This window comes from Salmo salar, chromosome 01, assembly GCF_965601325.2.
Source record: "Salmo salar chromosome 01, fSalSal1, whole genome shotgun sequence".
NCBI classification, from domain to species: Eukaryota; Metazoa; Chordata; class Actinopteri; order Salmoniformes; family Salmonidae; genus Salmo; species Salmo salar.
Window position 1 is genome coordinate 171,704,087 of NC_138291.1, and position 26,542 is coordinate 171,730,628.

General features: G+C 42.8%; 1 protein-coding gene across 7 annotated transcripts in view; it reads right to left on the reverse strand.

The window, feature by feature from the left end:
• LOC106570966 (nuclear receptor subfamily 6 group A member 1-A) overlaps window positions 1–26,542 on the reverse strand; it is a 188,202-nt gene that overhangs the window by 11,435 nt on the left and 150,225 nt on the right. For 6 of the 7 annotated variants that reach the window (XM_014143591.3, XM_014143586.3, XM_014143624.3 and 3 more), the window contains one exon: window positions 1,866–2,096. In XM_014143591.3, coding sequence (XP_013999066.2) covers window positions 1,866–2,096 — 231 coding nt within the window. Of the gene's footprint in view, window positions 1–1,865; window positions 2,097–25,691; window positions 26,243–26,542 lie in introns of those variants that run through there. The other variant, XM_014143639.3, reaches the window with a different exon arrangement.

Sequence of the window (26,542 nt, forward strand, 5' to 3'; positions counted from 1 at the left end):
CAGATAACGCTTGTCGTTTCTCACCGTCCAATTCCTCCAGCCTCTGCCTGGGGGCCATTGATTAACCAGCTGTTTCAGGCCTCCCTCGTACTCCCTCCTTTCCTTCTCCACTTAGGTGTGGCAAATCGAAAGGCGATATTTATCAATGACTTTGCATATCGAGACATCAAAGCAAAGGATTTCTCCTCCTCTTCTCGGGTTTCGGCACAGCACTTTCTTATCTTTCGGAATATCGAGGATCAGAGAGTGTAAGTAGAGGTAGAACATGGAACGGGAGAGAGCACTCGTGTTTCCCCAGGGGGTTTATCGGAATGGGAAAGGAAGTTGTTTCATGGCGTGGGTGAAATTGTGATTCGGGACAGCGGTGTGTCATATATCTTCTCTGCTGCCCCATTATTATAATTTGTTTTACCTTTATTTAACTAGGCAAGTCAGTTAAGAACAAATTCTTATTTACAGTGACGGCCTACACCGGCCAAATCCTAACCCGGACGACGCTGTCATATTAATGCAGTATCACACTAACTGATGGCTAATGACACCAGTGACTTTCTTCAGTGTCCTCTGGATGAAGAATGGAATGTATGTGTATGGTTCATTCTCTTTAATAATATGCTCTTTTAGCAGACACATTTATCCAAAGCGACTTACGGTTAAATCAAATATTCAGTACATGTGGCCCATATGGAAATCAAACCCACAAGCCTGGTGTTTTAAGCACCATGCTCCAACTAACTGAACCATCACAACCGCTTGAAAATTTGAATGAAAATCTGCCTTGTTTAATCTTTTTGGGAGCATTGACATTATCTAAACAGTAAGTATATCATAAAAATGAAGAGCGCCGTAACAATCAAAATATATATATATAAATGAGAGAGAGAGAGAGAGAGAGAGAGAGAGAGAGAGAGAGAGAGAGAGAGAGAGAGAGATGACAAGCAGTGTCTAAGTTACAGGGGAGATAAGACAGTAGGGTGAAGCAAGATGGGGTCACAGGGGTCCAGATCCATCCAATCACCCAAATAGACTCTGACCAGAACTGACAACAACGGCTCTACCAGAATGCATTGGGGCTAGATCTATCAGAGGTAACTGCCAACCTTAATCATCGTCATCATCATCCTCTCCAACCCTCCAATCTTCCTTCTTTGAGAAGGTATCCAGTGTCATATTCATTAGTGCACACGGAAGGGAACATGAAAAGATTGTTTCTTATTGGAGAAAGTCAGGTCATCCCGATGTGTTTCAGTCTGTTTTCTTTAGTTTAGTGCCTAATGAACAGGACCCAGGTGTAATCTCCATGTGAGGTCCAATTCCAAACTCCTCTCCTCCCTGTTGTTACCTCTCTGTATCTGTCTCTCTCTATTTACCTCTACCTCTCCGTCGAGCTCTTTATCTTAATCTCTCTGTGGTTTTGGGGCCTGTCACTCATCGATACTGGCACGCTGTCTTTCTCTTTGGCGTTTGATGAGGAGAATGTTTCGCGAAGGCTACAGCTGCTCCCTGCACAGCAGCTGTAGCCCTCGGCCGTTTGAACTACAGCTGACAGAGCGCTACGTGGGATAAGGATAAAGCCCTCAGGATGTGGGGCTAAACACTCATTTGAGAGGGATTTGTGCTGAAAGATGTTCAATGCGGTATATTCACTGCAGAAGCAGAGTGGTTCTGGAGGTAGTTGGAATTGGAGTCATAACTCAGAAGTTATGAGCGATACTTCGATGACAGTCACAGTGATAATAAGTATGAATACTGTACAACCTTAGCAGAGGTCAGCTAGTTTAAACTAGCTTAGCACCGTATAGTGATTTCACCTTTCCTGAAACCTTCAGTAACTTTCGGCCATTTTCCTACTCTTCCACACGTACCTTTGCGGTTCATGCCCATCTGTAGGCACTTGAGCAGGCGGCAGTACTGGCAGCGGTTGCGTTGCTTGCGCGACATCTCACAGTTCTTGTCACGGCTGCAGCGGTAGACGCGCTTGTTGCAGATGCTGCGCTTGAAGAAGCCCTTGCAGCCCTCGCAGGAGATGATGCCATAGTGCAGGCCCGTCGCACGGTCGCCACAGATGAGGCACAAGCGTGGGTCAGCCTGATCATCTGAGAGACAGAAAAGACCAAAAGAGAGCAAAGAAGAAAAGGAAAGGAAATAGATTAAAAAATGATGAATTAAAGAAAAAAAGGAGAGATATAGAACATAAGGGGGGAAGATTTATTCACAGTTCCGTATCAGTCATACATAATGTCAATTATGTAAATGCAAGAAGGCCAATCATTCACTCCATGGGATCACTGCCACATCCCCAATCTTGTACTGAGCAAATAAAGTTACATATCTTAGAGACATGAATGTATAGTCATTACAGTCCAAAGCCCTCTTGGTGATTGCTCATCCATATATTGTTATTCCATTCCTTTACTTAGATTTGTGTGTATTAGTTAGTTGTTGTGGAATTGTTAGATGACTTGTTAGATATTACTGCACTGTTGGAACTAGAAGCACAAGTATTTCGGTACACTCGCAATAACATCTGCTAACCATGTGTATGTGACCAATAACATTTGATGACTACCATTGTTCTTGCAAGACTGTTGCTTGAACATAAAACCATAATGTCAAAAACCTACAGTTCAAATAAATGGTCTGAGAATTTGCATCCCTTAGTGCAGTTTAAAAAAAAAAAAAAATGTAAAAGAAACGTTAAAACCACCTTTTAATTTCTCTCATTATAGTGAGTAGGACATTCCTAATTCTGTCCCTGCCACACCAGCACAACATCTCCCCTCTCTGTACATCCTCTCCCTCGCACATCCTCCATTTTGTGTCAGCCGTATGTAGCAGAATGGCTGCGAGCGCTGGGAGCTGTCATGTCAGATAGGGCGACCGCAGTCGTCCAGAGCCTCCTGCGTACCGACAGAATCAGCCAGAGAGGCCGCTTGAGCGCCATGCCGCCTGGCATCTGATCTCACCATGCCCATGGACTTGGGTTGTTATGCGACGGAACATGAGGCATGAGTGAGGAGGATAGGTATGAGGAACAAAGCAGACTGGACCAGAGCAGACCGGACCAGACCAGACCGGACCAGACCAGTTGTTTCATACAGGTACAAGTTACTGCTGACCTAAAAAATATTTAAGATATCTTCTATAATGTTTCTCAGCTCCCTCCTTTTCCCTACCACACAATACAAGATGTCTGTTTGAGGGTAGGGCAACCATTTTGAGTTTCCCCAGCCCAGGACCACTGAAGGCTTTATTCATGCACACATACGTATGCTGAGGGCCTGTGATTCCCACTGTACTAAAATACATGCGGCCACACTCATCATGCAAATAGGAGCTGGTTAGCATGTTAGGCGAGGGGCAGAGGGGTTTTGGTGGAGGGCGAGGGGCGGAGATGGGTTTGGTGGAGGGCGAGGGGCAGAGGGGTTTTGGTGGAGGGCGAGGGGCGGAGATGGGTTTGGTGGAGGGCGAGGGGCAGAGGGGTTTTGGTGGAGGGCGAGGGGCGGAGAGGATTTGGTGGAGGGCGAGGGGCGGAGATGGGTTTGGTGGAGGGCGAGGGGCAGAGGGGTTTTGGTGGAGGGCGAGGGGCGGAGAGGGTTTGGTGGAGGGCGAGGGGCGGAGATGGGTTTGGTGGAGGGCGAGGGGCGGAGGGGTTTTGGTGGAGGTCATGAGGAGAGTAAATGGGGAACACATGCAAGGTATGGTTTTTGTGTGTACATTTGCATTTTAGTAATTTAGCAGATGCTCTTATCCAGAGCGACTTACAGTAGTGAGTGCATACATTTTTCATACTGGTCTCCCGTGTGTAGAAATGAGGTAAGGAGGATTGGGAGAGGAAGTAGGAGCGGGAATGAATTGTACGGATGAGCGCGCATGTTAAAATAGAAGCTTGGTCGAGACAAACAGTTTTTTTTTGTGGGTAGAGAGATGTAATATTGCAGATAGATTGCGTCTTCCATCAATGTAATTGTCTGCATCATTTCCAATCCCCCATATATTTTTGGGTAAATATATACACTACCGTTCAAAAGTTTGGGGTCACTTAGAAATGTCCTTGTTTTTGAAAGAAACGCACATTTTTTTGTCCATTAAAATAAAATTGATCAGAAATACAGTGTAGACATTGTTAATGTTGTAAATGACTATTGCAGCTGGAAATTGTATATTTTTTAATGGAATATCTACATAGGCGTACAGAGGCCCATTATCAGCAACAATCACTCCTACGATCCAATGGCATGTTGTGTTAGCTAATCCAAGTTTATCATTTTAAAAGGCTAATTGATCATTAGAAAACCCTTTTGCAATTATGTTAGCACAGCTGAAAGCTGTTGTCCTGATTAATAAATGCAATAAATGCATCAGCATTTGGGTTCGATTACAGGCTCAAAATGGCCAGAAACAAAGACCTTTCTTCTGAAACTCGTCAGTCTATTCTTGTTCTGAGAAATGAAGGCTACGCTATGCGAGAAATTGCCAATAAACTGAAGGTCTGGTACAACGCTGTGGACTACTCCCACAGAACAGCACAAACTAGCTCTAACCACTATAGAATACCTGGTACAACGCTGTGTAGTACTCCCTTCACAGAACAGTGCAAACTGGCTCTAACCAGAATAGAAAGAGGAGTGGGAGGCCCCGGTGCACAGATGCTTCACAAGTCCTCAACTGGCGGCTTCATTAAATAGTACCCGCAAAACACCAGTCTCAACGTCAACAGTGAAGAGGCGACTCCGGGATGCTGGCCTTCTAGGCAGAGTTCCTCCGTCCAGTGTCTGTGTTCTTTTGCCAATCTTAATATTTTTTTTTTTATTGGCCAGTCTGAGATATGGCTTTTTCTTTGCAACTTTGCCTAGAAGGCCAGCATCCTGGAGTCGCCTCTTCCCTGTTGACATTGAGACTGGTGTTTTGCGGGTACTATTTAATGAAGCCGCCAGTTGAGGACTTGTGAAGCATCTGTTTCTCAAACTAGACACTCAAATGGACTGGTCCTCTTGCTCAGTTGTGCACCGGGGCCTCCCACTCCTCTTTCTATTCTGGTTAGAGCCAGTTTGCACTGTTCTGTGAAGGGAGTACTACACAGCGTTGTACCAGATATTCAGTTTATTGGCAATTTCTCGCATTGGAATAGCCTTCATTTCTCAGAACAAGAATAGACTGACGAGTTTCAAAAGAAAGGTCTTTGTTTCTGGCCATTTTGAGCCTGTAATCGAACCCAAATGCTGATGCTCCAGATACTCAACTAGTCTAAAACAAAAGTTTTATTGCTTCTTTAAATCAGAATAACAGTTTTCAGCTGTGCTAACATAATTGCAAAAGGGTTTTCTAATGATCAATTAGCCTTTTAAATTGATCAACTTGAATTAGCTAACACAATGTGCCATTGGAACACAGGAGTGATGGTTGCTGATCTGATCTGTACGCCTATGTAGATATTCTATTAAAAAGAAAATCAGCCATTTCCTGCTACAATAGTCATTTACAACATTAACAATGTCTACACTGTATTTCTGATCAATTTGATGTTATTTTAAATGGACAAAAAATTTGCTTTTCTTTCAAAAACAAGGTCATTTCTATGTGACCCCAAACTTTTGAACGGTAGTGTATGTATATATATATATATTTTTTTTTTCTTCCCCCTAACCCTACCACCCCTCCCCTAATTGGAGTAAAGTAATGTACAACACCACTTAGGCTTCTACTTCCAGCTTATACATACTATATAAAACATTTTGTCTCAACTGTTAACGAACTTAAGCTACACTACCTCGCAAAGACCTCCAAACAGGGTTCTTCACAGAAGGGGTCTCAAACTCAGTGGGTGTCATTCTGTATTTGCATCTGTCACAGACCCCCCCCCCCCACTAAGATTTAAATCCGACACTTTTGGATAAATGGCCTAAGGATAAGTTGTTTGTAACTGGTATCCTGTTGATAGTAAGTCTTTGCTATCTTTCTGGGACCACCAAGTGAGTCAAGCTCCTTGGGAGTTTGAACCCCTACCCTCTATCTGTATTGGCATCCTACGGGGCACTGGCAGTGCCAACCTCTGTTGGAGTTTTTCAGAGCGAGCATGAGTCCCTCCAACCAGGTCAAAACCACTTCAGTACCATCATCCACCCAGATAGAATGGTTTGAGCCTGAAATCGCTTGACATTTCTCCCTATCAGGAGATCTGAGAGAAAAACCATAATATGACACTTAAAAGTTCCTGAAAATCAGCTGTGAAGGATTTCATATCGGAGTCATTTCTCAATTATAGTTCCCACTGCTTTAGTAATGGGATGAGGTACATTGACAAGCATTTACAAGATGCTAGGGACAAGTAAACACATTGGCCTAGATTTACTAGCTACAGCAATGGAAATGACCAAACAATGTATTGTATAGCAATGTTACTTTGATTTCGGGTCTATTTTTCGACACCGGCAACAAAGTATAGATATTCATTCGCCAATAAACAAGCTCCATTGTAAGTCTGAAAATGGGCCATTTTCCTTTTCAGCGCCTGTTTGTGATAATCTCCTCTAGTCTTCTAAATAAGGGGTGATTTAGCTGCGGTGCGCATCATCATTGGCAATCTCCACTCACCAAAGAGGCTGTGTGTCTGTATATGTGTGTGTGTGTGTGTATGTGTGTTTTTGTTTGTGTGTGATTGTGCGCGCGCGTGTTTGTGCATGCACCTGTGTTTGTGTGCATATACTGCTCTCCATTCGCAATCAGCTTCAACACTTAACCCTTTTTGTTGCTATCTGTAGCTAATACCCAGCTGTGGATCTCCATTTTACAGTACTGTATGTACAAGCGGAGGAGAAGCAGGTTGAGAGAATATAAAATAGACAGGAAAGATAGTGTGTTAGTTGGCTTCAAGTGTCAGTCGACTTATATTAGAGATCTCACTGAGCTGTGTGAACTACAGTATGTGTGAAGTGTGTGTGAGTCTGTCTGTGTGTTTGTGCCGCACACATCATATAAACTGAGAGGAGCGGTTCACACTCTTTAGGATGAGAGGGGAAGCCCATTGCGGAGAAAATAGAAGCGCTTGTAAAATCTTAAATTGCATAATCCCCCAACCTTCCTCCACCGTCTAAATCCTCTGAGCACGGCTGGGGAATTAAGCACAGGCCTTCTGCCCCTTTCTTCTCTGCCGGCACATCAAGCTGGCAGGAGAATTAGCTCTGTCAAAAATCCACCACAGTACCAACCCCCAAAACACACACACATGTGAACGCATGTACAGTACCAATCAAAAGTTTGGACACACCTACTCATTCAACGGTTTTTCTTTATTTTTACTATTTTCTACATTGTAGAATAGTAGTGAACACATCAAAACTATGGAATAGTAACCAAAAGAGTGTTAAACAAATCAAAATATATTTTAGATTTTTGATTCTTCAAAGTATCCACCCTTTGCCTTGATGATGGCTTTGCACACTCTTGGCATTCTCTCAACCAGCTTCACCTGGAATGCTTTTCTAACAGTCTTGGAGTTCCCACATATGCTGAGCACTTGTTGGCTGCTTTTCCTTCCCTCTGCGGTCCAATTCATCCCAAACCATTTCAATTGGGTTGAGGTCGGGTGATTGTGGAGGCCAGGTTATCTGATGCAGCACTCTTGGTCAAATAGCTCTTACACAGCCTGAAGGTGTGTTGGGTCATTGTCCTGTTGAAAAACAAATTATAGTCCCCCAAAGCGCAAACCAGATGGGATGGCGGATCACTGTAGAATGCCGTGTTAGCCATGCTGGTTAAGTGTGCCTTGAATTCTAAATAAAATCACAGACAGTGTCACCAGCAAAGCACCCCCACACCATCACACCTCCTCCTCCATGCTTCACAGTGGGAACCACACATGTAGTGATCCTTCGTTCACCTACTCTGTGTCTCACAAAGGCACGGCGGTTGGAACCAAAAATCTCAAAGTTGGACTCAAAGGACAGATTTTCACCGGTCTAATGCTCATTGCTCGTGTTTCTTGGCCCAAGCAAGTCTCTTCTTCTTATTGGTGTCCTTTGGTAGTGGCTTCTTTGCAGATATTCAACCATGAAGGCCTGATTCACAAAGTTTCCTCTAAACAGTTGATATTGAGATGTGTCTGTTACTTGAACTCTGTGAAGCATTTATTTGGGCTGCAATTTCTGAGGCTGGTAACTCTAATGAACAAAAGACAGAGATGGTGAAAGAGGTAGCGATAGACAGATGGTGAAAGAGGTAGCGATAGACAGAGATGGTGAAAGACAGAGATGGTGAAAGAGGTAGTGATAGACAGAGATGGTGAAAGATGTAGCGATAGACAGAGATGGTGAAAGACGTAGCGATAGACAGAGATGGTGAAAGACAGAGATGGTGAAAGAGGTAGCGATAGACAGAGATGGTGAAAGACAGATGGTGAAAGAGGTAGCGATAGACAGATGGTGAAAGAGGTAGCGATAGACAGAGATGGTGAAAGACAGATGGTGAAAGACAGAGATGGTGAAAGACAGATGGTGAAAGACAGATGGTGAAAGACAGATGGTGAAAGACAGATGGTGAAAGACAGAGATGGTGAAAGACAGATGGTGAAAGACAGAGATGGTGAAAGACAGAGATGGTGAAAGACAGATGGTGAAAGAGAGATGGTGAAAGAGAGATGGTGAAAGACGTAGTGATAGACAGAGATGGTGAAAGACGTAGCGATAGACAGAGATGGTGAAAGAGGTAGCGATAGACAGAGATGGTGAAAGAGGTAGCGATAGACAGAGATGGTGAAAGAGGTAGCGATAGACAGAGATGGTGAAAGAGGTAGCGATAGACAGAGATGGTGAAAGAGGTAGCGATAGACAGAGATGGTGAAAGACGTAGCGATAGACAGATGGTGAAAGAGGTAGCGATAGACAGAGATGGTGAAAGACGTAGTGATAGACAGAGATGGTGAAAGACGTAGCGATAGACAGAGATGGTGAAAGAGAGTGAGAAAAAGAGTGGAGTGTGTGAAAGAGTGTGTGTGTAAGTGTATGAAAGTGTGCATGCGTTTGTGTGCGTTTGTGTATGTGTGTGTCAGAGAGAGAGGGGGATGATTATGATATCAGATGTACATGGCTTTCAATCCTCTTTTTCGGGTCAGTGAACTGCTAAATAGGGTCAAGGCGTCCGGATGCTTCCCAGCTGAAACAGTTTGTGCATATATTACTTTGGCATTTTGTGACGTTTTTGTTCATTTTGAACGTCGGTAAGGGTTTTTCCGTCTGTTCGGACACACATTTTTTTCTCGAGGAACACCGAAGTCAGTAGCCGCAGTCTATGCACCTTCGTCGATGATTGGTCAACAGTAGGGATTCTTCAATAAAGTCGTTTTCATGCACATTTCTTCATTGAGAAATACTGCACCAAACATCTTAGTTAGATGTAAAATTGCACTACTAAGATCTCCTCTGCAAAAACGTCAAAATGAATGACACATTTCTTGAGTTATCTTAGTTTCATTTGGACTATTTTGAGGAAGTGTATACTGGCTACAGTGTCTCAAAATGGACAAACAGTACTATTGTCACTTTTTTTCTTGTTTTTCAAGCAAAGGTCTTTTAAGGGAATATATGTGAGCATACTTGTTCAGACTAGGCGCCAGCCGAACTGAAGCATGCTGACGCCTTTAGGGTCATTGAGCTGCCTAATAGGACTGCGGTTCTGTCTAGCCCCCTGGAGGTTCACGCGGGCAGGAGGGGGTTACAGGGGCCTAGCACGCGTGTGTGTGTGTGTGTGTGTGTGGGGGGGGGGGGGGGGGGTAGAGACACACATGGGCATGGCCTCAGCTGCACTGCTAAGGGCCCAACACACCCGGAACTCTGTCCTATGGCATGGCCTTAATAGAAACACAGTGATGGGAGGTAGAACCACTTTACACACACACACACGCACACACGCGCGCACGCACACACACACACATCCACTCATGCAAACACAAAAAGACACACAATTTGCTGAAGAGTGTGTTTTGTGAAAGCTGAAGTTGGTAGCTATCTTCGACATCATGGTCTTTTTTTTTTATATATATAGCTCTTTCCTGTTTGCCCTGTCAGTCTGGGTTTGTTTAGCTAATGTCCAAAGCAACAGGACCAAAAACATTTATAAGCCTCTGGAAAATACTCCTGGACAACCTGAGGGCACCACAGACTCTGGGCTCCTTTAAAACCTGGCCTAAATACTCTTCTCTTTAGGAAGGCCTACAGTTGATTTACCATTGTTCCTTATTGTCCCCGTCCCTTGTCAGATGCCTTCTTTGTGTCAGTAGCCCGGTCTAGTTGTGTCCTCTGTCTTCCTCTAGTTTTTATTATTTTAATGCACTCACTGTAGCACTTTGAGACTGTTTTTAAATGAAAAGTGGATTATGAATGAATTGTATAATAATTATTATTATAAATCGCTTGAAAAAAATGTATGCTATTATCAAGTGTTATAACATTCTGGTAATCTCTCTTGTGGTGTCAGTGTGAAGCCCCCTACACAGGAATGCAGCTTCCTGATCAGATAGCAATGACCCCCCCCCCCCCCCCCCCCCCCAGTCATCATTTAGCCCATGCTTTAGTACCACGGAAGACAGCTGCTGGTGCTAGAGAGAGAAAGCGGGACTCCCCAAAAACACCACTTTGATACAGCTTCGACTTTTCACAGCAGGTATGGAAAACTTATGCAGCAGGTTAGGAGAATTGATGTAGCAGGTTAAGATAATTAGGTTAAAGTTAGGAAAAGGATTAGGGAAAATGTGCTTTTATACTGTTATGAAGTTACTTGTATTGAAGTGGTGTGTTTTTAGGGCGTTCCAGAGAAAGCTCTGGCCTGTGACCTCGGTCTAAATCCCCACCAAAGTATAGGGGCCTAATGCAAAAATGTTCTGCCATCAAGTATGTGTTTGCAGTGAGAATGGGCCTTGGAAGGCAAAATCCAAATGCTACATCAATTGTAATCAATAGGAGCTGCAATGCTCAAGGAAAGGCAACATATACTCCATACCGTTTTACCCCACAATCCAAGGATAATAACTGGGACCTGGTGGATAGAAGGAATGAGTGAGAAAGAGAGAACGTGAGAGAGATAGAGAAAATTCAAAATTCTAGAGACCGAGTGAAAGAGCGAGAGCGAGTGAAAGAGTGTGAAAGAGATAGAAAAAGAACGTTCTAGAGACTGAGCAAATGAGGGACAGCGAGGGAGAGAAATAAAGGGGAATGTAAGAGAAAGGAGCGAGCTGGAGAGTGAGAGACTCACTAGAGTGGCATTATGTTCATGTACCAAAAGCTATTAGCATGGTGGGAACGTGGACTGCAAAGCCTCTCAAAGATATGTTAAAAAAAGTGAAGAGAGGAGCTTTTTGAAAGCCCCAAAGGTATTACCATTTAAATTGACTGGGTTTAGGTTTGGTCCTTTGTGGGGAGGAAGGGGGAAGTGCGAGGTTGAGGAGAAAGGGCAGCCATACTGTACGACAACAATAGCTATACTTGCTAGTTAGTTTCACACACCGATTTGTCCAGTGCTCGACTTGGGCAGGAGCTCATCGGAGCCGAGTACCGGCACCTCAAATTTTCTACTGCTTGAGCTCCTGTTTCTCTGACAGAATATTAGCTCAAAGTATTGTGGAGCTCCTGCACCTAAATATAACAAGTACCGGCATCCAAAATGAGTACCGGATCCTTTTGCAGTCCAAGTCAAGGAATGAATTTGCCAGGGCTAGCCTTTCGATGACAATAAGGACAAAGAGGTTACTGAATTTTACCAATGCGTGTGATTTTGACTTTTCAAGCACATACAGTCAATGACACTTTGCATTTTTCCCCAGCATGTTTGATGCACATTCAATGAACATTGGCTTGGTGAAATGTTTCTTGCCACATTTCATAATTTACTTATGTGTCCTTTTCCCGACATAAGACAGGAAGCCTGCTCCAGTTTCCAGGATTTTTGTCTTCTACTGGCCAGATGTTGCTACATTTAAAACACATATCACTATTTTTCATGCATCAAATAAATATTGGGTTGGTTTGGATAAATGGTGTTTTATAGGGCTCTTGATTGGCGCAGCGGTCTAAGGCACTGCATCTCAGTGCTTGAGGCGTCACTACAGAGACCCTGGTTCGATTCCAGGCTGTATCACAACCGGCCGTGATTGGGAGTCCCATAGGGCGGCGAACAATTGGCCCAGTGTCATTGTAAATAATATTTTTTTAATCTTTACTGACTTAGTTAAATAAAGGTTAATAAAAAAATCAACTAATGTGTCCTTTTCTGGACATAGATGGACATATCCAGACCTTGATTAGTACATCTGGAGGCAATGTTGAAGTATTTAGGAGAAATTGTTCAGGGTAGCCTCCGAGAATAACATCGATGAATACACAGATACAGTTACTGAGTTCATCAGGAAGTGTAAAGGAGATGTTGTGCCCACTGTGACTATTAAAACCAACCCAAACCAGAAACCGTGAATAGATGGCAGCATTTGCGCAAAACTGAAAACGTGAACCACCGCATTTAACCTCTATGGGCAAGGCGGGACGAATTCGTCCCACCTACGTAACAGCCACCTGAATTCAGTGGCGCGATTTTTGAATCGTTTGAAATACTATTACTTCAATTTCTCAAACATATGACTATTTTACAGCTATTTAAAGACAAGACTCTCCTTAATCTAACCACACTGTCCGATTTCAAAAAGGCTTTACAACGAAAGCAAAACATTAGATTATGTCAGGAGAGTGCCCAGCCAGAAATAATCAGACACCCATTTTTCAAGCTAGCATATAATGTCACAAAAACCCAAACCACAGCTAAATGCAGCACTAACCTTTTATGGTCTTCATCAGATGACACACCTAGGACATTATGTTATACAATACATGCATGTCTGTTCAATCAAGTTCATATTTATATCAAAAAACAGCTTTTTACATTAGCATGTGACGTTCAGAAAAAGCATACTTCCGGGGAATTTACTAACAGTTTGCTAAATTACTCACGATAAACGTTCACAAAAAGCATAACAATTATTTTAAGAATTATAGATACATTACTCCTCTATGCACTCGATATGTCCGATTTTAAAATAGCTTTTCGGATGAAGCACATTTTGCAATATTCTAAGTACATAGCCCAGCCATCACGGCTAGCTATTTAGACACCCGGCAAGATTAGCCTTCACCAAAATCCTATTTCCTATAAGAAAAATGTTCTTACCTTTCCTGTTCTTCGTCAGAATGCACTCCCAGGACTTCTACTTCAATAACAAATGTAGGTTTGGTCCCAAATAATCCATCGTTATATCCAAATATCCTCTGTTTTGTTCGTGCGTTCTAGACACTATACGAATGGTAAATAACGGTCGCGCGCTTGGCGCATGGCGTGACAAAAAATGTCTAAATATTCCATTACCGTACTTCGAAGCATGTCAACCGCTGTTTAAAACCAATTTTTATGCCATTTATCTCGTAGAAAAGCGATAATATTCCGACCGGGAATCTGCAATAAGCTAAACAGCCGAATGAAATTTCTCCACGGGGGCGAATCGTGCACGCGCCTCATTCAATGGTCCTCTGATCGGCCACTTGGATAAGGCGATAATCTGTTTCAGCCAGAGGCTGCCTCGTCATCGTTCAGGTTTTTCCCGGGTTCTGAGAGCCTATTGGAGCCCTGGGAATTGTCACGTTACAGCTAAGATCCTTACTCTTCAATAAACAGATGCAAGACGCACGACTCCTTGTCAGACAGGCCACTTCCTGCATGAAACCTTGTCAGGTTTTTGCCTGCCATAGGAGTTCTGTTATACTCACAGACACCATTCAAACAGTTTTAGAAACTTTAGGGTGTTTTCTATCCAAACCTGAACAATAATATGCATATTCTAGCTTCTGAGTTGGTGTAGGAGGCAGTTAAAAATGGGCACATATTTTTTCCAAAATTCTCAATACTGCCCCCTAGCCCAAACAGGTTAACCATGGCAAGGTGACTGGGAATATGGCCGAATACAAACAGTGTAGTTATTCTCTCCGTAAGGCAATCAAACGGGCAAAACATCAGTATAGAGACAAAGTGGAGTCGCAATTTAACAGCTCACAAACAAGACGTATGTGGCAGGGTCTACAGTCAATCACAGACTACAAAGGGAAACCGAGCCACGTCGCAGGCACCAACATCTTGCATCCGGACAAGCTAAACACCTTCGCCCACTTTGAGGATCACACTGTGCCACCGACGCAACCCGCTACCAAGGACTGAGGGCTTTCCTTCTCCGTGGCCAACATGAATAACACATTTAAGCGTGTTAACCCTCGCAAGGCTGCCGGCCCAGACGGCATCCCTAGCCGCGTCCTCAGAGCATACGCAGACCTGCTTGCTGGAGTGTTTACGGACATATTCAATCTCTCCCTATACCAGTCTGCTGTCCCCACATGCTTCAAGCTGTCCACCATTGTTCCTGTACACAAGAAAGCAAAGGTAACTGAACTAAATTACTATTGCTCCGTAGCACTCACTTCTGTCATCATAAAGTGCTTTGAGAGGCTAGTTAAGGATCATATCACTTCTACCTCTACCTGACACCCTTCTAGACCCACTTCAATTTGCTTACCGTCCCAAAGATCCACAGACGATCTGCACACTGTCCTATCCTATCTGGACAAAAGGAATACCTATGTAAGAATGCTGTTCATTGACTACAGCTCAGCCTTCAACACCATAGTACCATCCAAGCTCATCATTAAGCTTGAGGCCCTGGGTCTCAACCCCCCCCCCCCCCCCCCCCCCCTGTGCAATTGGGTCCTGGACTTTGACAGGCTGCCCCCAGGTGGTGAAGGTAGGAAACAACATCTCCACTTTGCTGATCCTCAACACTGGGGCCCCACAAGGGTGCGTGCTCAGCCCCCTCCTGTACTCCCTGTTCACCCATGACTGAGTGGCCATGCATGCCTCCAACTCAATCATCAAGTTTACAGACGACAACAGTAGTGGGCTTGATTACCAACAATTACAAGACAGTCTACAGGGAGGAGGTGAGGGCCCTGGGGGAGTGGTGCCAGGAAAACAACCTCTCACTCAACATCAACAAACGATCTGAAATGATCCACCCACACAGACAGTGTGGTGAAGAAGGTACAACAGTGCCTCTTCAACCTCAGGAGACGGAAGAAATTTAGCCCCTATAACCCTCTCAGAAACTTTTACAGATGCACAATTGAGAGCATCCTGTCAAGCTGTATCACCGCCTGGTACGGCAACTGCACCGCCCGCAACCGCAGGGCTCTCCAGAGGGTGGTGCGGTCTGCCCAACGCATCACCGGCAGCAAACTACCTGCCCCCCAGGACACCTACAGCACCCAACATCAAAGGAAGGCCAAAAAGATCATCAAGGACATCAACCACCCGAGCCACTGCCTGTTCACTCCGCTATCATCCAGAAGGCGAGGTCAGTACAGGTGCATCAAAGCTGGGGCCGAGAGACTGAAAAACTGCTTCTATCTCAAGGCCATCAGACTGCTATATAGCCATCACTAACAGTCTTCCACCCGGTTACGTAACCCTGCACCTTAGAGGCTGCTGCCCTATATAGATAGACTTGGCATCACTGTCCACGTTAATAATGGAACACTACTCACTTTAACTTCTCTTGGGTAGGGGGCAGTATTTTCATGAAAAACGCACCCAAATTAAACGGCCTACTACTCGGGCCCAGGAACTAGAATATGCATATTATTAGTAGATTTGGATAGAAAACACTCAGAAGTTTCTAAAACTGTTTGAATGGTGTCTGTGAGTATAACAGAACTCATATGGCAGTCAAAAACCTGAGAAGAATCTAACCAGGAAGTGGGAATTCTGGTGCTTGTAGTCCTTTCAAGTCATTGCCTATCGAACACACAGTGACTTAGGGTTCATTTTGCACTTCCTAAGGCTTCCACTAGATGTCAACAGTCTTTAGAAATTTTTTGGGGGGGTCTATGATGAACAGAGAGCGAACAGAGGAAGTTGGAAGTTGTTGACTCAGGAAAGCAAATGAGTTCATTGGCGCACGCATTCATGTGAGAGTTAGCTGGGTTCCAAAGCGTTTTTCAAGACACTAGAATCGTCCGGTTGAAATTATTGAAGTTCTAAGTTAAAAAGGCCCTAAAGATTGATGCTATACAACGTTTGAACAAACATAAATATAACTTTTTTTTTACTTTTCGTCGTGACATTTTGACCGCGCTTCCTACACTTGGGAGTAGTTTACTGAACGCGGAAACAACAAGGAGTTATTTGGACATAAATTATGGACTTTATCGAACAAAACAACATTTATTGTGGACCTGGGATCCCTGGAAGTGCCTTCTGATGAAGATCATCAAAGGTAAGTGAATATTTCTAATGCTATTTATGATTTTAGATGACTCCAAAATGGCGGGTATCTGTATTGCCTAGTGTATTTTTCTGAGCGCAGTACTCAGATTATTGCAAAGTGTGCTTTCCCCATGAAGCTTTTTTGAAATCTGTCACAGCGGTTGCATAAAAGGAGATGTTCATCTATAATTCTTTGAATAACAGTTTAATATTTTATCAACGTTTATGATGAGTATTTTTGTACATTTTTGTGCTGATTCACCGGCAGTATTGGAGGCAAAATATTTTCTGAACATGACGCGCCAATGTAAAAGGCTGTTTTTGGATATAAATATCAACTTGATCGAACAAAAAATGCATGTATTGTGTAACATGATGTCCTAGGAGTGTCATCTGGTGAAGATCGTCAAAGGTTAGTGCATAATTTTAGCTGAATTTCTGGTATTTGTGATGCCAGTCCTTGCTAGGAAAATGGCTGTGTGGTTTTTCTTGTGTTGGAACTGTCCTAACATAATCTAACTTTATGCTTTCGCCGTAAAGCCTTTTTGAAATCGGACAACGTGGTTACATTAAGGAGACGTGTATCTTTAAAATGGTGTAAAATAGTCGTATGTTTGAGAACTTTGAATTATGACATTTTGTGGTTTTGAATTTGGCGCTCTGATTTTTCACTGGCTGTTGAATAGTGTGAACCGTGGGTGGGTGACGCTAGCGTCCCACCTGCCCAAGAGAGGTTAATAATGTTTAAATAATGTTTACATACAGCTTTACTCATCTCATATATATATATATATATATATATATATATATATATATATCACACACACACTGTATTTTAGTCAATGCCACTCCGACATTGCTCAATCTAATATTCAGATATTTCTTAATTCCATTCTTTTACTTTTAGATTTGTGTGTATTATTGTGAATTGTTAGATACTACTGCACGGTTGGAGCCAGAAACACAAGCATTTCGCTACACCCGCAATAACATCTGCTAAAAACGTGTACGTGACAAATAAAATGTGATTTGATTCAAAAAACTGTCTGTCTTTCTTTCCTTCTTTCTTAATCTTTTGACATTAAGTGAATGTCTTTCCATTTTGACAAAGAGGTGCCAATTGACTTGTAGGCTATTTCTAAAATGTCAAAAAAATATTATAGAAATGCATGTATTAATGTCTACATTTCTTTTTGCCACGTTTATTGTATTACAGACGCCTTAACGCATACTTTTAAACTATAGTATGTGAGCTAAACTTAAATATCAAAAATGTAAAAAGACTACAACATTTTCCTTAAAGTATCATTTTTGGAAAGTACTAATGTTACTGTCCCCACTAAAAGAAACAAATACTTAAAAACTGAATTTAGTCTTTGAACCATTTAAATGAAATACTGTAGAATTCCTATGGAGGACTGTTTTCTGAGGAATGCCAATATGGCCGACCGGTAGCTTTAAAGCCTCTCAATGGCCAATACATAGCATAAGCAATCCAGGGTTAATATACAGTGCATTCGGAAAGTATTCAGACCCCTTGACTTATTCCACATTTTCTTACGTTACAGCCCTATTCTAAAATTGATTCAATTGTTTTTCCCCCCTCATCAATCTATACACAATACCCAATAATGACATAGCAAAAACAGGTTTCTAGAAATGTTTGCAAATTTATAAAAAATAAAACATGGAAATATACATTTACATAAGTATTCAGACCCTTTACTCAGTACTTTGTTGAAGCAACTTTGGCAGCGATTACAGCCTTGAGTATGACGCTACAAGCTTGGCACACCTGTATTTGGGGAGTTTCTCCCATTTCTCTCTGCAGATCCTCTCAAGCTCTGTCAGGTTGGATGGGGAGTGTCGCTGCACAGCTATTTTCAGGTCTCTCCAGAGATGTTTGATCGGGTTCAAGTCGGGGCTCTGGCTGGGCAATAAGGACATTCAGAGACTTGTCCCGAAGCCACTCATGCGTTGTCTTGGCTGTGTGCTTAGGGTCGTTGTCCTGTTGGAACGTGAACCTTCGCCCTAGTCTGAGGTCCTGAGCGCTCTGGAGCAGGTTTTCATCAAGGATTTCTCTGTACTTTGCTCCGTTCATCTTTCCCTCGATCCTGACTAGTGTCCCAGAAAAACATCCCCACAGCATGATGCTGCCACCATCATGCTTCACCGTAGGGATGGTGCCAGGGTTCCTCCAGACGTGACGCTTGGCATTCAGGCCAAAGAGTTCAATCTTGGTTTCATCAGACCAGAGAATCTTGTTTCTCAAGGTCTGAGAGTCCCAAGAGGGCTGTCATTTGCCTTTTACTGCGGAGTGGCTTCCAGCTGGCCACTCTACCATAAAAGGCCTGATCGGTGGAGTGCTGCAGAGATGGCTGTCCTTCTGGAAGGTTCTCACATCTCCACAAAGGAACTCTGGAGCTCTGTCAGAGTGACCATCAGGCTCTTGGCCACCTCCCTGACCAAGGCCCTTCTCCCCCGATTGCTCAGTTTGGCCTGGCGGACAGCTCTAGGAAGAGTCTTGTGGTTCCAAATGCCTTCCATTTAAGAATGATGGAGGCCACTGTGTTCTTGGAGACCTGCAGAAATGTTTTGGTACCCTTACCCAGATCTGTGCCTTGACATAATCCTGTCTCGGAGCTCTACGGACAATTCCTTCAACCTCATGGCTTGGTTTTTGCACTAACATGCAATGTCAACATATATAGACAGGTGTGTGCCTTTCCAAATCATGTCCAATCAATTGAATTTACCACAGATGTACTCAAATCAAGTTGTAGAAACATCTCAAGGATGATCAATGGAAACAGGATGCAACTGAGCTTAATTTCAAGTCTCATAGCAAAGGGTCTGAACACTTATGTTAAAGTTTTTCTGAAATGTATTAAAAAACAAACATTTCTAAAAACCTGTTTTCGCTTTGTCATTATGAGGTATTGTGTGTAGATTGATACGAATTTATATTTATTTAATCCATTTTAGAATAAGGCTGTACCTTAACAAAATGTGTAAAAATTCAAGGTGTCTGAATTCTTTCCGAATGCACAATACATCATTGGTTGTTATCAGTGATGTACATAAACCCTGTCTGCCTGGTGGCTTCTAAACAGCTCCCATCATTGGTTGTTATCAGTGATGTACATAAACTCTAAGATGTCTGCCTGGTGGCTTCTAAACAGCTCCCATCATTGGTTGTTATCAGTGATGTACATAAACTCTAAGATGTCTGCCTGGTGGCTTCTAAACAGCTCCCATCATTGATTGTTACTTGTTACTGCCTGAACACATGGCCTGACTGGCTGCTTTGATGGCACGGTTCACATTCCACTGATGCCAAGCCTTTAGTTTACGTCCTCACAATTCACAGCCAGTCAAAAAGAGGTTGTGATGTGAAGTATGATATGGCGGGAAGTTGCGGGACGTTGCGTTGTGCTACTTTGGGTTGTGTTACGTTAGATGCCTAAGGGTTGCGTGTACGTTTGATTTTTCTACTTTTTTTTCTTCAATTTGACTGTGCGTGTGTGAGAGCATCAGTGTGTGTGTTTTTGTGGGGTCTGTTGGTGGGGTCACCGCGAGGTCAGCTGTGTTAAATCACTTCACTGAGGTGTGAGAAGAGATCACAATGCCCCGGCCAGCACTCAACCTCATCTTGAACTCCATGGTTGTTTTACGGTTACCCCCCCATCCCTCCCCTTGAGCTCCGTTAAAGGCCACATTGTTTTCCGCCGAGGTCAGCCCCGGTGCCATTCCAAACTTTAAAGCAATCAGGAAATGTAACTCAGGCATTTTAAAGGGGGACTCAATGGGACAGGTTCCTCTTAAAAAACACAGCCCCTCTCTCACTCGCTGTCTTTCTCTCTCCTCCTCCATTTTATTTTCTCTTTCTGGTTTGTGAAAAAGTCTCACCCTTGTAAAGGGATTGTTTTCATAGAAACAGATGAGGGGAACTATAACAATACTACACTGTGCCAGTTCAACCAATGAATCAATACATCAAAGCTCATTGGCTATAAGTGCCTTGCGCATTGTCAATATGAGTAGTGATTGGATATTGTGAAACATATAAGCCGATTTAAGACATTCCTAAAACTAATTTCAGTTTGTTTATACATTTCTTGTGAATTTAAAGAAATAATGTGCGATTACTGATTACACAAAATCTGTACACAATGCATAATTAACTATTTTTGCTTATACTGTAATTAAGCGGTACCATTGTATAGGTATTTTAACTTCCTCCTACATCAGAGTACCCAATGTCCTACCCGTCTTTCTTTCTTCCCTCGATCTTCTCTCTCTGTAATCCTCTCTGGTATATTCCTGGCTCTCAGCTCACACTGAAACAAAGACTCCCTCCCATACTAGAGAAGATCCCCCCCAGGACCCCCTGGGAAGACCACAGAGCCCAGATCTTAAGACATTATCCCAAGTGTGTCCTTGTAGCCTGACGTCATTAGCAACAGGTCAGCTGCAAATGTGTTCATTAGATGTGTGTGCGTGAATAAAGATATGTTTTCATCAATACAGATGTGTCTGCGTGAATAAAGATATGTTTTGATCAATACAGATGTGTCTGCGTGAATAAAGATATGTTTTGATCAATACAGATGTGTCTGCGTGAATAAAGATATGTTTTGATCAATACAGATGTGTCTGCGTGAATAAAGATATGTTTTGATCAATACAGATGTGTCTGCGTGAATAATGATATGTTTTGATCAATACAGATGTGTCTGCGTGAATAAAGATATGTTTTTATCAATACAGATGTGTCTGCCATTTAGGCATACAGTACCAGTCAAAAGTTTTAGAACACCTACTCATTCAAGGGTTTTTCTTTATTTTTACTATTTTAGACATTGTAGAATAATAGTGAAGACATATGAAATCATGTAGTAACCAAAAAAGTGTTAAACAAATCATAAAAAACTACCTCATGAAGCTGGTTGAGAGAATGTCAAGAGTGTGCAAAGCTGTCATCAAGGCAAAGGGTGGCTACTTTGAAGAATCTCGAATATAAAATATATTCTGATTTGTTTAACTCTTTTTTGTTTACTACATGATTCCATGTGTTATGTCATCATTTTGATGTCTTCACTATTATTCTACAATCTATAAAATAGTACAAATAAATAAAAACCCTTGAATGAGTAGGTGTGTCCCAACGTTTGACTGGTACTGCAGATGCAACTTCATAGAATAATGGTGCTCAGAGGAAATATGCATCTCAAAATTATACAATTGTTTTGTATTTCGCCGAAGTCGAGTCATGTTTCTACGAAAGCATCAGAATATTCGTTAATTTTCCCTTCGGAAGTTGTACTCAAGTTGTACCCAAAAATAAATAATAATAATAATAATATAATGAAAAAGGTGTTTAAAAACAGTCATGTTAGCGCTCACTAAAGGCCACTACACACTTTACTCAAACGCAGCGATGGAGCGTTGTTTTCTGCTTACAGTAGTTATGTAGTTCTATGCGGCTCAAATTTTGGAACAGACCGAACATCTGTCGCTCTGTTTTGCCTAGGGTGTGTAGGGCCCTTAAGGGTTAAGACTTCCTCATGTGGGAGTGCACACACCAGAATGTACAAGTTCCAAGTGTACTACGGACTAAATGTGTAAATGTGACAAATATCTTGTCACTACTGATTGTCACTCCTGTATGTTGCCAATTTTCTCTTTCCGATCTCCCCTAGAATCCACCCTTCTTTGATCGATGATCAATTGCTCTCCAGCAGGAAAGGAAACAGCACCCATCACGCACGCACACACACAAACACACACAAACTCATCCCTTTCCCTCTGAGAAAATAGGAAAATTCCACATTCTGAAATAGGATTGAATTTCCCTCGACAGTGTGTCCTTGAGGAAACAACAGGAAAAAAGGGAACATGTCTCGCTCAGATTCCCAGGTTGTCCTCCAAACGTCAGCCCAACCATTTGGTTAATGCTTTACAACACAAAGTAGAAGTCTAGGCTATTATTTGATTGATTACTCCAAAGCAAGAGCTCACCGGGATAAAGGTTCCAATAACGTTAATAATTATGCTTTCCTCTTAATGTTAGCCCAACCATTTGCTTAATACTTAGTCGATTCAACTCGAAGTAGAATACTATGACTGATTATGCCAAAGCAGGTGTGAGTCAAATCAGGCGTTCACCAGGATCAAGGTTTTTTTACAGTTCTATCAGTAGCATGAAGGATACTGCTTCATTGGTTCTCAATGGCCAAAGACAATGGGATGATTCATTGATATTCGTGCTACTGTCTGTTCAATAGGCTACATTGATGAGTGAGGATTTCTTCTAAAAAACAAGTCCTTTGTTTTGTCATGTTGACAGATGCTCTCTGTGTGAAGACGGTTGGGTGTTGGTGGTCGGGGGAGGTTGTGTGTGTGTGTGTGTGTGTGTGTGTGTGTGTGTGTGCACTTGTGTGTGTTGGTTCAATAGCTTGGGTCTACACACACAAACACGCTGGTTGCTAAACCAAAATAATACCTCCCCAACTGCTAACCCTACACTAATACATCACATTTTACTAGAGCCTACATTTAAAAATCTTCTGAACTCTCCATATACCTCACCCTCGCCCCCACCGCTGCTATTGATCTTCACATAATCCTAATTACCCCCCCCCCCCATTCCAAAAGAAAAAACCTTTACACACAGCCGAGTCAGCCAGCCCAGCACCTTCACATACCCAGCAGAGAAAAGATTAAGATGAAAGACTACATTGTATTAACCCTCCTACCCACATTGACAAAAGCAGCTCTCGCATTGGCAAGCTGCTGGGAGAAAGGTATTCTACAGAGGAGAAAGACAGAAAGAGATAGTAATGGAGAGAGATAGAAATAGAAAGGAAGAGAAAGGTAGAGAAAGTAGCAGAGAAAGACTGAAATAGAGAGAGATAAAAAAAAAGGGGGAATGAGAGGGAGATATCAGAAGGAATACTTCACAATGCCCCCGGAGAATTAAAATCTACAATCTAGATTCTATTCTTATGGCAACCCCACCATGGTTGTTAGTTTTGCTCACATTCACTTTGTGTTTTAAATAGCCCTAGGACAGGGAGCTCCTGTACACGCTAGCCCCTGTCAGGAAGGAACCTACAAGATGGGATTGTAACAGATAGAGGCATGGGAGGCAATGAGCTTCACTTTGGTAGGATAAGAGTCAACAGATTATGATAATGAGTGGGAGTGAATTAAAGAATGGCTGGATAGAAGGATGGATGGGCAGACGGATGGATGGATGGGTGGGTGGATGGATTGATGGGGAAATAAATGTAACCAAGCACTATCTATCAGTCAGATGTAAGGCTGAAACAAAATGGTGGCATGCTAACAACTCACTTAACCAATATAAAACATGTTACTGATTGTTCTCTGCATCAGAAAATGAACACCACCAAGCGTCCATAGACTACAGCCACTGAGGCCCTCTCCTAAAACACACAACGATGGAAACAGATTGTCATAACAAATCCATTCTGATATACCACTCCTTTGAGATAGATTATTATTGTATTTCACGAGGAATGAGAGCTTGATCAATTAAATCGATCAATCAAATGTACGTGCAAAGACATTTTTAAATTAGCCGTTGTTTCAAAGTGCTTTACAGAGGAAGTACTTAAGTCGAAGCTGTGCATCAGAAAGAGACAGCCAGATGAAGAGAGAGAAAAATAAGGAATATAAACTACAGTCATTCACTTATGCATAAGCTCATGCTTACAACCCAATAAGAAAGGTACAGGGAATATACAGCAGATGTTAAAGCAGGAAATACTACACAACAAGCTCGACCAACACTGGTCTAAGAAGGATCCCCACAACTGCCTGCATCGCATTGGTGAGCTACCATTTTCTATCCATGATGTACTTCTATGCTTTTACATTGAAGTCATTTAGCGGACACTCTTCTCCAGATCAAATTAAAATCAGGGCATCGATCAGGGAGACTTTTGCAAGTCCACCATGTACAGGAAAGACCTTATGATTTCCTCCTGATAATATATTACTTTTAGCAGACACTTTTATCCAAAGCGAACTCCAGTCTTGTGTGATATATTATTTACGTATGGGTGGTCCCAGGAAAACCAACCCACTATCCTGTCGTTGCAAGCTGCATGCTCTACCAACTGAGCAGGGGTAAAACATGGGGTCAAATATGGTGAAACAGGGGAAAGGCTGTATTCTGAGGAGAGGGCACTGAGAGGTTGGCCCAGCTGTGAGTCCCCCAATAAGGCCCGGGGGATTTTACAGGTCTCTGTGGAGCCAGGATGACCCCGGGCTACCCCTGCACACACACACACACACACACACACACACACACACACACACACACACACACACACACGGTAGCACCACGTAAACACTGCCTGTGTTGCCTGCACAAAAACCTTTTCCAGATGGGCTGCACAGACACAGGCCGCAAATAAACGGCCCCCTCTCCTCCCTCTCTCTGTATTCTTCCGTCCTTATCTCTCTTTCCCTCTCTCACAAACTCGCTCTCAAAAAAGTCTGACATACATGTGTGTGTTAATATGAGCTAATGCAGGTCCTGTGTGGCTCAGTTGGTAGAGCATGGTGCTTGCAACACCAGGGTTGTCGGTTTGATTCCCATGGGGGACCAGTACGAAAATGTATGCACTCACTACTTACTGTAAGTCGCTGTGGATAAGAGCATCTGCTAAATGACTCCAATGTTAAATGTACTATAGTCACAATCACAAAAGCTTCCTGTCTCCACAGCGCCAAGCCCCACCCCCCAAACACACACTTTTGTTTAGCTCAGCAGAAAATCTCCACAGTAGCAGTTGCAAATCTTTTGACAGTCATCGCTAAGGGGCTTTTCTTATCCTGACATACTGTCACACGGATAAGGTAATGCTACTGCGGAAGCTACCGGAATGTTGACAGAATTCTAACAAATCCTCTTACCACAACAACAGTTTTACATTATATTTCCAAATTTTATTAGGAAAATGGAATGACTGACCATCCTAAAAATCTAAATCCAAGCATTTGGTTCAAATCTACAGTTCACTAGAAACAAATCACAGTTTTCCTACAGACAACTATAGGCCCATTCTCTAATACCAGATCGAAGTTCACTGAAAGCCATGATAAAATCGTCAATGGTATCAGATACAAACACAAAACAAGCTAAATCATTACTGTTTAATGTCCTGTAGTCTCAATCTCCTAAAGAGCAACACATCTACACCCTCCCTCTACACACACACACATGCATATACACGCACACGCACACACACACACACACACACACACACACACACACACCACACACACACACACACACACACACCACACACCCATACCTTCCCATGTATCCATTTCATACTGGTCCTAGTCTGCCAGTGAGTCTCCTGGCCACCATCCACACTGGTAGCGCCGTATCAAATATATTTGAAATATATATAAAGCCACTATATCACTGTTGATACTGCATCCTCCGTGGCAGATTCGGCTTCATGACTCCTCTAGGTGCTTTTACCCTCTCTATATCCCTCTCTCTCTGTTCCCCTCTCTCGATTTCTTTCTGTTTGCTTTCTCTTTTTGTTTCTTGCTCCTTCCCTCTTTCTCAGTCCTTCTCTGATCAGTTCTCTGAGGTCTCTGTGGCTTTCTCACCCCTGGCCTCGGCGGCTAGGCCGGCCCCCGAAAGGAGGAGGGGGTTGGGTTGGGAGTGGTGGGGGAGGTTTACAGGCCAGTTAGTCATGTGACCTAGTGGACCCTAGTGGGTCACGGCTTGGGTCAAAACTCCAGCATTTATTTTGAGGGGTGTGGTGTGTGAGTGTGTGTGAGAGAGAGAGAATCTTTATTGTTTATTTCACTTTTGTTTATTATCTACTTCACTTGCTTTGGCAATGTTAACATATGTTTCCCATGCCAATAAAGCCCTTAAAAAACTGAATTGAGAGAGAGGATGGGAGTTGGTTATCTGAGTGGTATTGTTAACCCTATTTTCTCTAGAACAATGCCCCACCTTCACCCAAATACCCTTTTCCCCTCCCCCGTTCCTCCTCCCACCCTCAACTGTTTACCTTCAGAGGGGGCTTGGAAATGTGTGAGTGTGAGTGCTTTAGGCCAAATTAGAGACCAACACATTGAGTCAATAGCGAACACACAATGATCAACATCCAATGATGAGGTGTAAATAGCTTTTTAATTA